The 15,318-nt window shown below is 36.5% G+C and overlaps 1 protein-coding gene across 2 annotated transcripts in view; it reads right to left on the reverse strand.

Moving 5' to 3' along the window:
- Positions 1-717: 717 nt before the first annotated feature.
- Positions 718-15,318, reverse strand: part of si:ch73-335l21.1 (insulin receptor substrate 1-B) — a 44,353-nt gene continuing 29,752 nt past the window's right edge. For both annotated transcript variants that reach the window (XM_052560351.1, XM_052560352.1), the window contains exon 3: positions 718-1,723. In XM_052560351.1, the coding sequence (XP_052416311.1) occupies positions 1,716-1,723 (8 nt within the window). In that variant the 3' untranslated portion in view covers positions 718-1,715. The remainder of the gene's footprint in view (positions 1,724-15,318) is intronic.

Below are 15,318 nucleotides of genomic sequence, written 5' to 3' on the forward strand. Positions count from 1 at the left end.
TGTATTTGGGATAAACAAGTATTATTCCGTAAAACTCTTCGGCTTGATTTGATTAACCTGTGGTCTGATCGTTGAAATGTATTATCCTATAGGATTTGAATGGTCATTATGTGGGATTCCCCTTCTGATAAAAGGAGCAACTGGTTATGATCACTGACTATTTGTATTACAGGTTGTTCTGCGTGTTCGACCAGCTCAGTCTGGATTCAATAAACACTATTTGTTACTTTGTATCCAGGCAATCACACGTCAGGATGGAACATCCTGAAATAGTTTAGCAAAGAGACAGGAACAAACATACTATATATGCACACACCAGTGCCAACACAACATAAATATTCATATCAAGCAAAATGAAAGAAATAAATACTTCACTCCCCCGAGTTCCAAACCTGTATGAGTTTATTTCTTCTTCTGAAAGCAAATGAAGATATTTTGAAGAATGTGAGAAACCAAACAGTTGCCAGTAGCTATTGACTTCCATAGTATTTTTTTCTATACTATGGAAGTCAATGGCTACCGGCAACTGGTAACCAATTCTTCACAATATCAAGAAGAAATTAAGTCATAGAGTTGGGAACAACAAAAAAGTTGTTAGTAAATAATGACAATTATTTCAATTTTGGCTCAACTATCCCTTTAAATGAATTCAGAAGAAAATCTTTAAAAGGCATACTCATCATAATATGAAGGCAAACAAAATACATGAGAGAATCATGTTTTTAACACTCCTGCTTTTATTACCACTGTTGGCCAGCAATGGGTGTCACTGTGACACAGTGTGTGGGGGTTGATTCCCAAATTATTTCCTTTACACTCCCCCATTCTGGACTATCATTGGTATAGTCCAGGGTGGATTGGGTCAGCTAGCATCCTTGCGTGCCAGAGGAGGTAAGCTACCGCAGGACACCATCACAGAAGCACCCCACCCATAGAGTAAAAATAGATGCTTAGAGTCACTGAGCCACACGTCTGTTACTGGTTCCTTCCAGGACACTACTGTTAAGAGAACAGAAAGAAGAGAGACCGAAAAGAGACAGGCACTTAAGTACTAATCCATGGCTAGAACATGTCACGCATGGGGCGAAGGGGTGGAGAAAGGAACAGGGAGGACGATGAACTCGTCAGTCAACACATGTGTGATGCTAGGTTCACTAAACACCATGATGAACACCATGTGTGAGTCATAATTACTTCTTCTACATCATTTTCTCCAGAAGCAGTACCAGCAGCGTCGTTGACATCTTGCCGCATTGCTTTCAACGACTCTCTTTTCCAGTCTGTTTTTACATAAGATTAAAGAACGAGCACGTCCATCAGTGCCTGAACAACTGAAAGTCTATATACAGAAAGCGACAATCAAAAACAAGAGGCACTTTTTGTGTACACATAATATGTTCGACAATTGTGAATCGTTGAATCCTTTTTGTCAATACTGGACACAAACTGTTCAAGCTTCTGTTGAAGGTCGAAGGTCATTGTCATTCTCCTCTCTGATTGGTTCGTGTGCTTGTCTGTTGACAGTCCGGAGAGCACAGGCAGTAGTTGCTCTTCTCGTTTGGCACATGTTCCCGTTCGTTGCAATGATTGTCTTTGGAAAGTGCTTGTGAAGATCGCTGGGCTTTGTGCACACATCTTGCAGTGTTTCTGTTCCGCATTCAGGTGCACGGGAGAGCGCCGGCGTTCTGTTTCCCAGAAATCCATTTTACTGTGCATCAACATTCTGAAAAAGACAAATTAGACTTTGAATATTCTAATACAAGTGAGTGGTAGTGTTAATTTAGTATTACTGGTATACTATTATGGTTACTGATAACATTTTGGATTAGATTTCATTTTCATATTTACACACACACACACACACATATATATATATAAAATTTAAATTCAAGTTTTGATAATTTTGTTGTGTTTTTGCATTCCTTTTTATGTATTTTTTAGGTTTCAGTTTAAATATTTAATTTAGTTTATATCAGTTAATGTTTATATTACTTTATTAAGTAATGAAAATGTTTTTTAAATGGTTTTTGATTTAGTTAACAATAATAAACCTGATCAGGGGAGATTCGGTTTTAAGAATAATCCTAAAAAAATCATTTTTTTTTCTAGTACAATATAAAATGCACGAAAGCCATTACATTTTAATGTCTGCCATACAGTGGTGTCAAAAGTATTGGCATTCATTACTCAAGTAGAAGTATAGATACTAGGGTTTAAAAAGACTTTTGTAGAAGTTGAAGTATCAACTCAAGCTTTTTACTCAAGTAAAAGTGTAAAAGTACTGGTTTAAAAAACTACTTAAAGTATAAAAGTAAAAGTAATGTAAGGGAAAAAAATGCCATTAAGAACAAAAGCTTGGGCCGTGCCACAAGGGCCTATTGTGCACTACCCCACCTCCTCAAAAAAAAAATTTTCTAAAGGCCATAATGACTATAATGTTATATTAAAATGTTCATGTTGAAAAATTTGGGAGGCACTAGGCTACCTGTTTCAGCCACATATATGCCCATTGAAAATGAACTCATTTTAGTACAATGCAAATACATTAAAGGACTAGAGATATGATGACTAGTTGCCAATAAGTATTGTTATGGTGCAAAAAGTCAAACTTCAGAGGCATGTCATCAATAACCTTGAATGGAATGTAAATGTACATCCAAGCTTAGCTGCAGGACTCTGTGAGGGCAATGGACAAGAACATTGGTGCAGGCTAAGAAACAATTACTCTTGTGTGGTTGACTATTTACAATAAACATTATAGTGCTGTCAAAATGAATGAATAATCTAAGTGATTATTCAAAAACTAAAAATGAAAAATAACTCATAATCCTGATACCTTCTTGATTGATAGCTTCTTGTATTCGGTACATACGTCTGCTATGTCCAGTGTTCGGAGGGTAACGAGTTACAAAGTTGATATAGAGCTTCACAGTCCCACCCACAGCCCGAGAGAGCTCTGGTGCCGGAAGTAAATTTCCCATTCATTTCTCCCATTCACTTTCGGAAAAATACGTATCTAAAGAGTTTTAGAGCATGTGTGAGGATAACCAGCTACGGCTGAACTCATAAGCATATAACATATCATTTCAAGTGAAAAAATTAAGACAAAATCCAAAAAAAGTCAAAGGTACAAGACTGTGTACATATTTTCATTTCGAGCGCAGGAACTACTCATCCCATAAACCACCGCGCCCCATTGAATTCGACTGAAGCCACAACTGCGAACGAGGCAACGAGCCTTTTGAGCGACATCCAAATCTGATGACGGCCGCTCGCGCGAACTTTTTCCTCCAGTGAATTTTATTTTATATAGTGAATGTGCAGTAATAGCAGTTCTTTCAGTATTAATCGTGTAAATAAATAGTGTTTTATATATGTATTGTGTATTGATTTTTATTTTATCATCGTGTATTTTATATTGTGTGCGTGTGTGAAAGTGGTTAACGATAAAGTCAGCAATGGTGCAGTGCTTTGTATCTGACTGCAATCACTGCTCAGTTGTCAACACATGTCGTTGCCATTACACAAATGTTCAGTAAATGCACAAAAAGGTATGTCTAGGCTAAATATTGTTTTGACAGTGGCATTATAAAATGCTTGATATGACTCATTTCATATGGAGGCTACAGTAGCCTAGCTAAAGTGGACGATAATGCTAACTAAAGTTACCAACCTCCCTGCAAAACTCTCAATGTCAGCCAAGGAGATCATGATTGCACTGATAAGTCTACCGTGCAAAAACGCAATACAGGTTTTTATTTTATTTAATTTTTTTATTAATGATCTTCAGTCTTCACGGACCTTCGAGGGGTTTAACCAGACGGTTATACGAGCTCCACCAATCAGATGCATCACTGTGGGATTGTGGGATTGTTCAGGATTGTGGGTAATGAAGTACTTAGCCAAGACATAGCGAATAAAAGGCATTTAGATCAAAACAAGGTTAGTGCCCCCATGATCTTTTTACGTTTATATGAGCATATACTGTTGCTTAGTACAGCCGTAGCTGGTTTTAAGTCTACCATGTATGGTTACGTTTTAATGGCTTATACCCCAAATGTCAATGCAGAAATTGCATTGAATTTTTAGTTCCGGCACCAGCTGTGGGTGGGACTGTGATGCTCTATAGCCTAGATATCACAACATTGTCATTTGCGTCATTAATCGCAAACGATAATTTATTAAAACGTCTCACTACCCAACTACCTACAGTAGCTTAATTTGTGGAGGACGAAGAGAAAGCACCCATTTGGCAAATGAGCCAGTAGTGAGAAATAAATACTAACTTTTAAGTAGGGTCCAGTGCCTTTTCGATAATTTTAAAATGGTACTGGCACCTCAATGTGCCTGAACCGATACTTAAAAAAAAACAAAAGAACTACAAAAAAAACTATGGATAAAATTAAAGAACATTACAAATATTTAAAATAAATCCATAGCTTTCACCTTGGATGCTCTCATTTCCCAAGTTGTGCTTCCCTTAATCTAAGGCTAATAAATGTATTTCACAATCTGGGTCATTATTTAATACAAAAGTACACATAATGTTTCTACTGTATCTCTGTCACTCACTCTGATATTTAGTTAAGATGAGTGCTGTCTGTCACTGTCTTAAATCAGTTCTGTGAATGACTGTATGCTCATTCTTTATAAAGTAGCAACAATCTCGTTTTTAAAATACAGTACTGTGCAAAAGTCTTATGGAAAAGAAAGAATAGTGTTTTCACCCCAAAAAAGGGTTTTAAGCAAGTTATTTATATCTTTTGCTGCAATGTGTCAGTAGGACAGTAGTTTGCCATTAATTTTAATAATAATCTAGTGCGATTTTGAATGCACAAGCAGTTTGACGATGGCAAAATGAATGTTTGGAATTGTAAACTGATATTTTATACTGACAGTGACACTCTACAGCAAAATATATAAATAACTGGCCGAACACCATTCTTTTAAGTGAAAATACTGCCTAAGACTTTTGCACAGTAGTGTATGTACGTATGATTAAATGAAGTATATTTAAATAAGTGTAAGGAAACAGCTGTTTCGTGATTAGCGGTGACAAGCGAAAACTTTACACTAGATGAGAAACCGACTGATCGTGACCTTTTGTAAACTGTATTTATGACAAAGAACTTCACAGATACTGATATTCTAACAATCTATCGGTAAACACACACCTTGTGTCCTCTGTCTCTGTTTGAGCTCGCGCTGCTCCACCGTGGTCGGCGGATTGAAGAGCGCGCTGAAAGACGGGAGGAGACCGGACTGACGCCGGTTTCATTTGAAATTTAAGCGGACTGACTCTGAGGCGATCGGATACTACTGGTTCCAACCTACTTTTAAGAAATATATTTTTTGATAAACGAACCCAAAACTGTCTATGCAGTGTGATGTGATTTGTGTCATGTGCAGGTGTGATGGATCGCGTATGGACCAATAGGGTGTCGGAATGGTATATGTGTATACTTCTCATCCAACCACAATCAAATTCACTCCATCCTGATGGCGCGATTTATCTGGATAGGGTTTTTTTCTTTCTCTCTCTCTGAACGATAACAATCCGGTATGAAATAGCAGTAACGAAGCTATTTTTTTAAATGTAAGGAGTAGAAAGTACAGATACTTGCGTGAAAATGTAAGGAGTAGAAGTAAAAAGTCGGCTGAAAAATAATTACTCAAGTAAAGTATAGATACCCCAAATTTCTACTTAAGTACAGTAACGAAGTATTTGTACTTCGTTACTTGACACCTCTGCTGCCATAAAAAATAAAATAAAAACTGCAGTTTAAGAACAAGGCGAACTGACACTCTAAAAGAGAGGTCTTGTTACTGCACACAGTTCAGAGATTTGTGCAATTGCAGGAAAATCAATAGTTATGTTCTATTGCAGCTGTTCTTATCAGAATAACTGTTTGCATATGCATCATGGCACATGGCAGAGCTGTACAGGGTTAAATGACCTTAATGGCATGATGATGTGTAATAAGCCCAATATTGCCCTGGAAATGTAAATACCTTTATAACAGGTGAACAGGATCACACTTAAGTCACATTTGCGGTCACCTTTTTAACACCTGCATGCATGCATAAGACAAAATATGCATGTTCAATTCACTTAATCAATCCAGTGTGCGTCACTGCTTGGTCCCCAAGGCCTCCAGCAAAAAAAAAACAATTACTGCAGAATAACAAATTGATGACCTTTATTCATAAAAGCAAAGATGAGCTTGTCTCTCCCTCTGCTTAGTATCCTTTCATTTCCATCCATTATTGTGCTATTTGTAAAGAGTCAGAGTCATTTAGATAAACAAACACAACAGAGACAGCAACTAATTTAGAGGACACACAGAACATTTAAAAAAGTCTAAATGTACTGCTTTAACGGAAATAATAGCTTTTGAACCAGTGTATTCCTTTAATGCACCACAGGTACATATATTGCTTTACATAAAAGCACCAGAATATGAATATATATACACTGGAATAATAATACGTTAATTATAAGGCCAGTTCTGAACCAAACAGACACTTAACCAGACACAAAACAAATGTTGATTAACTGATTGATGGCACGAGACATACACTAAATTATTATATTAAATTCACTTTTTTTTTTACATGATATTTATTCCAAATTCGCAAAAAAAAAGAAAAAAAAAAAAGACATGTAGCACCTACTGATGTATGATTTGTTTATTGGCCACTAAACAGTTACTGGCAGATGCTGTTATTCTCAAAATTACCAAATAAATTAATCAGCGTGCCCCCAACCCTAAAAAAATGACCATGACCGCATAAACAAACAGGTGAAATATAAGCTAAATCAAATATCAACAGTATGTGATCTAAAAAGGTTTTTTCCTATATAAAGTCGTTATCGATGTACTTAAAAAATTGCATGTTTTGACGAAAGGGAAGAAAACAAAATTATTATTGATGACCTGAAAATTGCCCAATGTTCCTTTTCCTTGTTGCTCTTGAATTTCTAGCCTTGGCTCTAATTGTAAAAAGGTTGCCCCTGCCACCTCTGCTCCTCACTGCGCACAGCTATTTTTAGTCCCTCCGGAACAAGTCGTTCCAACCGAACACAAAGAGACTCGATCAGAAAGAGACAGAGGAGAAGGCAGAAATCAGATGAGCATCAATACACCCAAATTTGGCAAAGTAGCACCTAAAACACAAATTATGCAGGTGACAGGTCATGCTTGCCTTTTTCTGCAGCAGTACAATAAAATAACTTATATACTATAACTATATATGGTATAACTTATGCACCCTTATACATTTTTCAGTTTATAATCAATGGTGGCACTTCAATATCGGAGGAGTAGAAAAATGTGCATACTGTAATAAAAAGTCTCTCATCACAATGCTAACTACTTAATGCTAACAGCACTAGTTTGGACATGACAGCTACAGTGCTGCAGGTAGAAAAGCCATTTCCTGCACTAAGAGCCATAATGAGATGAGACCACAGATCCATCCATCCATCTCTCTCATTTCATCACGTATCCTGCCATCCGTACACTGATCAATTTAACAATGCCTTTGGGACATCTCTCTCCCTCTCTCCCCCCTCTCTCACTGTCTGCTCTGTGACATGTTTTATGTTTTGTCTGTCTGTCTGGGTCGGCATACGTTAGTGTGAGTGTGAGTACAGTTCGGCACGGGGAGAGCGTCTGCGGACTGTGAGAATGATGTCAGTATATTTAAATGTTTATTAACTGATTTAATGTTAATACACCAAAACAAGCTGAACTTCTAGAACCTACTAGATACTTTTTAAATCAAATTAACTCAAGTAAAATGATGTAAGACTTAAATAAGGTATTAAGTTTGTAGTAGTATTTTTTTAATTAATACTTCAGAAAGAATGCATTATTTTAATTAATTTAATTAAAGTGACAGCAAAAACTTTTTTTAATATTAAGATTTATATTCAAAATAATTGCTATTCTTTTTAACTTTCTTTAGTCTTATTTAAAAAAAAAAAAAAATCACAGTTTAAAAGAAAAAAAGCAGCACAGCTGTTTTCAACTTTGACCATAATAAGAAATGCTTCTTGAGCAGAAAATCAACATATTAAATGATTTATGAAGGATCACATGACACTGCAGACTGGAGCAAAGATGCTGAAAATTCAGCTTTGCATCACAGGCATAAAATATATATATATATTAAATGCAAATAATAATAAAAAAAACCTATTAGATAAGATAGCACCATTTTTCTTTTAAGATTACAGTTACAGTATTTTACCTTGTATGTTGACATGCATTTATGCTTTTTATGTGTCAAAGAAACAAAAGCTGATGAGAGGCCTTAAATAGCATTCTGGCGTATAGTATGCAATGCCTCCTGTGTATGAAAGCATGCAGGATAGCTATGTGTGTCTCAGAGAGGCTGTATGTGAGAGAGTATGTGACATGCTGATCTTTCCTCGGCTCAAGTATGCGAGTGACGTTGCCTTTTCATCCCCTGAGGTTGTCAATCACTGACCAACATCACATCAAATTTAGTGACATGATGATATGTTTATCCAGGAGTATGTATGTGTGTGTGCCATTTAAATGGGGTCTTACAACACTGACTTGAAGCAACAGCTGTGAATGTTCAACACACACACACACACACACACACACACACTTTATGGAAAACGTCTTCTGGGCAAACATGTGGCTGAAGTCAATCACATATCAAACACTCAAACAAAGAGCAAGATATAGATCAAGAATGAGTAAATAAATGACTTTGGGAAAGCGAAAGGAAGGAAAGTCCTGCAAGTAATGTTGATTTATTAATTAAAGAGTGTGTGGATGTTAATAAGTGTGTTACTATGTATGTAATGGATATTTAAAGTAGATGAAAATCTTTGTGCTTGGGAGTACTTTGTGAAACAAGGAGGAATCAGAAGCACTCTGAGCAAAACTTTATATCCTCTGCCTCTTTAGGGTTCATTTATTAAATATTTTTGATCACATATTCAAATGTCCAGAGACTTTAGTGCTCTTAGCCCTGCCGAACTAATATTAAGTCCATACCACCAAATGCTGTAAATCTTAAACTAAAATCAACACAGTAAATATGAAAAAAGTCAGCATTTTCCATCAGGGCCTGGTGAAAACCCAAGTTCTGCTCACCGCTGTGCCCTTGGGCTTGACGTTTAACCCCAGGCTGTTTCAGAGAGACCGTTTTTGCAGTTAGTGCACATTTAGCACATGCAGCACAGACACAGTTTTAATAATCAGAAAAATGATACACTTTGGGGTCAGTAGGAAAGAAATTAACACTTTTATTCAGCAAGGAGACATTAAATTGACTTTTGACAGTAAGGACATGTAAAAAATAAATTAATTAAAAAGCTTTTGCAATTTTCACTCATCAAATATCATGATTTTAAAGGGCTTAAAGGCATACTCCAAAAATAACGACTTTATTTAACAATTCATCTCCTTTGTTTCTCTCCACATCACCGTAGCGGCATTTTGGAGAATATGAGCTAAACGCAAACTGTGTACCCTATTCTATGTCAGCCATGACACAAGGATACGCTTTCTACATGTATTTATGATTTGATCTGAACGAAAACAGCGCATCCATGTGGCGCGGCTGACACAGAAGAGCGCAAGCTGTCACAAGCCTCGCAGGTTTTCATCCGAAATATCTTAAATTGTGTTCCGAAGACAAATGAAGGTTTTACGGGTTTGGAACGACATGGAGGTAAGTGATAAATGACAAAATTTTCATTTTGGAGTGGAGAACCCCTTTAAGACTGGAGAAACAGCTGCATAAAATTCAGCTTCGCCATCAAACCCTATTGTAAAAAATTATACTAAAATGCATTTGAAATACATTTCATTTGTGCTGTGTATACAACAAATACATTTGCATATTTAAATTTAAAATTAAATTAAATTAAATTAAATTTTAAATTTACATTTAAATTTACATATTTAAGTGCTTAATAAAAACACCCTGCAATTGTACTTTTGGTATACTAACTAATAACTAATTTTGTTTTTAATGCACTTTACTTGTGATGAAGTAAACTGCCCTACAAAGCAAAAAGGCAGTAACTGCATTTTTGGTCAAAAATTTGTAATTGTCATTATCATGACATTCAAGGCATCATTTGTTATGTTACAACATCTTACTGTATCTGAAATGTGTGTCGTTTTGGAGAAAAATGGTAGTTGTTTGTACAGATGACAGGATAACTTTTAAGTCATTTTTCTCAGTTCTGCACTCTGCGTAGTTACTGCGTTTTTGCTTTGTAGGGCAGTATAGTGTTGAGGTCCAACAAAAGATACACTGAAGTATATTTAATTGTGCTAGGTACACTTTAAATATCTTGCATTTAATGACTTATATTATAATTTTAACAGAAAAAAGTTGTTTTAAATTGTAGTAATATTTCTCAATACAACTCTTTCTACTATATTTTTATTTAAATAAATGCAGCCTTGGAAAGCACAAGAGATTTCATTCAATGACACTATTCATCATTCAGAAACAACATTCATGCAAAAAAGTCGTACTGACCCCAACGTTTCACATGGTACAGTATGTACCTGGGCTTAGTTAAGGTAAAAATATTCTGTGGACAAAACTGTTACCAGAAGTCCACTAAGTCTGACCAAACATCCTTTTAGAGATGTCCTAAAAGATACAAGTGATTAAAGTGTAACTAAGGTGTTGCTTTAAGGATAAAACAACAACTGATGTTTGGAGAATTTCTGCCCCAAAATTCTGCAGTGTCCATGTGATCAGGACTTTTGCGTAAGGGCAAAATATTTCTCCACATGCAGATTATGCATCAGGTTCAAGCTGGTCAAGTGGATTAATCAAGCAAACAACAGAAAGCTGTTTGGTGTGAAATGATATGAGTTTGAATGAGTTGAGTATCACACATTGCTACACTACTGACAATGAACATTTCTTGCCTGCAAAATTTCACTAGAATCTTACATGTAGTAATCATAATTAACATTATCCAAAAACACTAGAAGTCTATGGTACTATAGACAGCTAAGTAAAGGTCTGTGTGTGTGTGTGTGTGTGTGTGTGTGTGAGAGAGAGAATATGCGCTCACAACTAGGAAGAGTTTTGCTCTGGGTATTAAAAGGACCCAAGAGTAAGCGGTACATATATTGAGCAATGCTGACTGAGCCCTTTCAGAGCTTCAGTTTTGGACTGAATTTGTCCACACACACACATACACACACACACACACACACACACACACACACACGTTTGTTTTTGTGAAAAGTGGGTTCATCCCATAGGAGTAATGGTTTTTATACTGTACAAACTGTATATTCTATGGCCCTACACCTAACCCTAACCCTCACAGGAAACCTTGTGCATTTTTACTTTCTCAAAAAAAAAAAAAATCATTCTGTATGATTTATAAGCGTTTTGAAAAATGGGGACATGGGTTATGTCCTCATAAGTCACTCTCTCCTTGTAATACCGGTGTCATACCCATGTCATTATACAGAGTTGTGTCCTGATATATCACAAAAACAAGAGCACACATGCACACACACACACACACACACACACACACGTTTACTTAGCTCTGAATATGTTTCAACTAGTAAAAGCTAAACCAAACAGCTTTAGAATTTTTTTAACAACAACATGATTTGGTTCATATATTAATAATCTCTCCAATGAGAACCCTGAAGGGAAGTTGTGTCAGATTTAGCTCAGTTTGTCCCCAAAGTATAGCTAAATAAACACACACAGGCACATAACCTTGAAAGCCATGCCAAAATACAGATCCAAAATGCTGCCTGATCAAATGACTAATTATTAATAGGCACTTACTCTTCTAGTTTTTTCCGCCTCTCTTTCTCTTTCACTGTCATTCCCCCTTTTCCCTGCAAGTTTAAGGTTTCACTCCGTAACTTTATTCTGAAGAGCTTCGGCAAGAATTGGTGGCTAAGTGCCTGGTCAACAACACACATACACAAAGGCCAACAGGCAGCGGAAAATATGTATTCATGAGCAAAACAGAAAAGACCCTGGCTCATCTCTAAACGAGGGATGAACAATCAATACATTCTGTCTTTTGTTCCAATGCTTGTACTTTTCTTTAGACCTGTCTGTCACCTTAAAGCTGCAGTCGGTAACTTTTGACGCTCTAGCGGATAATAAACAGAACTGCTTGCGTCTTGCGGAAGAACATCGTAGCCGGAACTACTTCTCTCTGTTTATGTCTATGAAGAATCACAGAGGTACTGGGTTACTCCGCCGCGGTACCCCCGAAGCAATCTAAAATAGTCCGAATATAAACACTTATTATAGGTGCACCCTAGTGATTCAGGACAAGCTAAAAACACGGTATGGAAAATGGACTCATGGTGTACTCGCTTATTATATACATTTTTCCACATTTTGAACACAAACAAAGTTACGGAGCGCAGCTCTGATTGGTTGTTTCTTACCGGGAGCGGATGTATTTCTGCTAATGGCAATAGGACACTGGGAGGAGCCAGAGGAGCTTGATTTATTCACAGATTATCTGTCTCATATTCTACTGTCAGGACATAATGACAGGTTTAACAAATATGTAAATAATATATTTTTACAAAAGTTACCTACTGCAGCTTTAACAGGCATCACACAACTAGATAAAGATTTTGGATGTGTTTTATGATTTTACTGATTTCAAAATAGGTCAAATAGTCTCAAGGCATTTTGGTGGATGTAATCCCTCAACATTACATTAAATAACTCAAATATGGGGTCTCTTATGCTTACATTAATTTGATGAAAAATAAAGCAATATTGTAAATTATTATTACAATTTAAAATATTTGTTTCTATTTTAATATATATTAAAATGTAGTTTATTGCTGTGATGGCAAAGCTGAACTTTCAGTATCATTACTTCAGTCTCCAGAGTCACATGACCCTTTAAAAAAAACCTTCTCATTTGCTGATTTTCTGTTGAAGAAACAGTTCTCATTTTAATATAAATGTTGAAAACAGTTGTGCTGCTTAATATTTTGGCACAAATCATGATACAGTTTTTTTTTTAATGAATATAAAGTTCATAAGAACTGCATTTATTTGAAATAGAGATTTTATTCATATTCATGCAAGTTTTTGTTTTTTGTTTTAAAAAAGGGAAGAAAAACTTGCTGACCCCAAACTTTTGAACAGTAGTGTATACACATTTTAACGTGTGGCTTAAGTGTTCAGATACTATTTGGGGCTGCTGGAAAGAGAGCTCGAAAGAATGAGAGGAGCTGGAAAGTAATACAAGAACATTTTTTTTCTGTCTTGTCAGGGTGGCTCATAAAGCATGTCACATAAGCCCTCCAGTATTTAACCTGCCAACACACACACAGAAAAGCACACAAACCCACACAGAAACAGTTGATGAATGACACAGACATCATTCACAGAAACAGAAAGAGAGACGCTGTCACATAGATCAGATTAGAAAAACACACTGAACAGAATCAGCTCAGGTATGGCATGTTTAATATAATGTGCAAAAGTGCTGAGTGTTTGTTTTCACATGCACTCACATGCGCGCTCACACACACACACACACACACTGCCGCCTCCTGGTTCACTGGGTTTAATCTCCATCGCTAGTGCTGATGAGATGCTGCATGGCCATTTATCCCTCTGGAGGTTTAAACCCTGTGTGCGCTTCAGTACGTGCGTGTCTCACTGTTTGTTTGTTTGTTTGTGTGAGTTTGTGCGTATGAGAAAATCTAGCCTTCCTGTTCCCCTTGAAACGTAAAACAAAAATGCACACAAAAACACAAACAAGACTTATTTTAGAGAGAGAGCGTGGACCGTAATCACGGAGGGAAGTGAAAAGATGGAGATCATGCAGAAAGGAATAAGGGATGAGCAATGCTGACGCACATGCTGAGGTAAGCAAGCTAGCTGATGTTTTTGAACATCTGTACGTCAGTCCTCAAGCCCTTCAGTCACTGCATATTCAAACCAGAACGAGCAAGAGAGCAAACAGAGAAAAAGAGATAGAAAGAGGGAGAGGAACAGACAGAAATAGAGATCAAACGCTGAATGGGGGACAGCGAAGACGGCTGACGAAAAAATGAAGCGAGGGTTGAAAGAGAATGTAGAGCAACACAGAAAAAGATTTGAAGACGTGAAGCTGAGCATTATTTTGCATTATAGGCATAGTTCAGGCAAAAATTACAATTCTGTTGTCATTATACAAATATGTCACTATAAACATTATATATGGAACACAACGATGCTCTGTATTTGATGCAGTTTTGCTGACATTTATGTATTCGGGGATATCTAAATGTGAGCTTTGGTTATAGTTAATAAATAAATGCAATTTATTCCAAGTCTCTAGTGTCACATGATTTCTTCAGAAACCATTTTTCTTTTTTTATTCTTTGATGAAAATAGTTCAAGTTGAAAAGAGTTCAAATATGTTCCTGGCACCAAATCATTTAAATATATGTACAGTGTAAATGCAGAAATGTTAAATTTCAATCACACAAAGTTGTCAGAATCATTTAAATAACATTAGCAAGTATCTGAAGCGCCACAATCTCAATGAACTGTCAGTGTCTTGCAAGAGCTTTGATTCCCCTGGAAATCTCTCATTTGTGCACCACTAAAAAACAGCAGCTGAGGAGGGATCAGAATTGTCTTTGACAGACTTTAACACTCTGAACAGTTACACACTGTGCAAACAGCCAGAGTTTCCCCGTGTGAGACTGTCACATTCGGACTGGAGCGCTGGGGAGAGACAGGTTGATTTACTTAATTGAATGTATGGGAGTGTTACATAATTTCCCCTGAGGCCCAGTCTGTTCTTTTAGCTCCCAACAAGCTTAAACCAGTCTTCAATGGTAACACTCACAGAACACAATCCGTCTTACAAATCCACAACTTGGCATATTGATCTACTGTAGCTGCATGAATGTGCATGCACACATATGCATATAGATTATTGTGGCTTTGATTTGTATACTTTAAATTATAATAACATATACAGTATATGCATATATATTTATACAGTATATTTTGTGTGTGTATGCATGCTCCTGTGTTTGGTGTTTACATTTGTGTGTTTGTGCAGAGAAGGCCAGATCACATCTCTAGAGTGTGAGCATACGAGGAGGGCGGTCATGGACAAAGACAGAATTGAGAAACAGAATTAGAAATATTAAGCAATTTCAAACATTGCAAAAGAACAGAAAAAAAAAACTGCTAAAGCAGAAGAGAGTCACGATGTGCTGCACAGGGATATTAATGCTCATAACAAAAAGCTCCAATCATATTGCTGAAAAAACCTGCCTAAGATGGTTT

Source organism: Carassius gibelio, chromosome B7 (assembly GCF_023724105.1).
Source record: "Carassius gibelio isolate Cgi1373 ecotype wild population from Czech Republic chromosome B7, carGib1.2-hapl.c, whole genome shotgun sequence".
NCBI lineage: Eukaryota > Metazoa > Chordata > Actinopteri > Cypriniformes > Cyprinidae > Carassius > Carassius gibelio.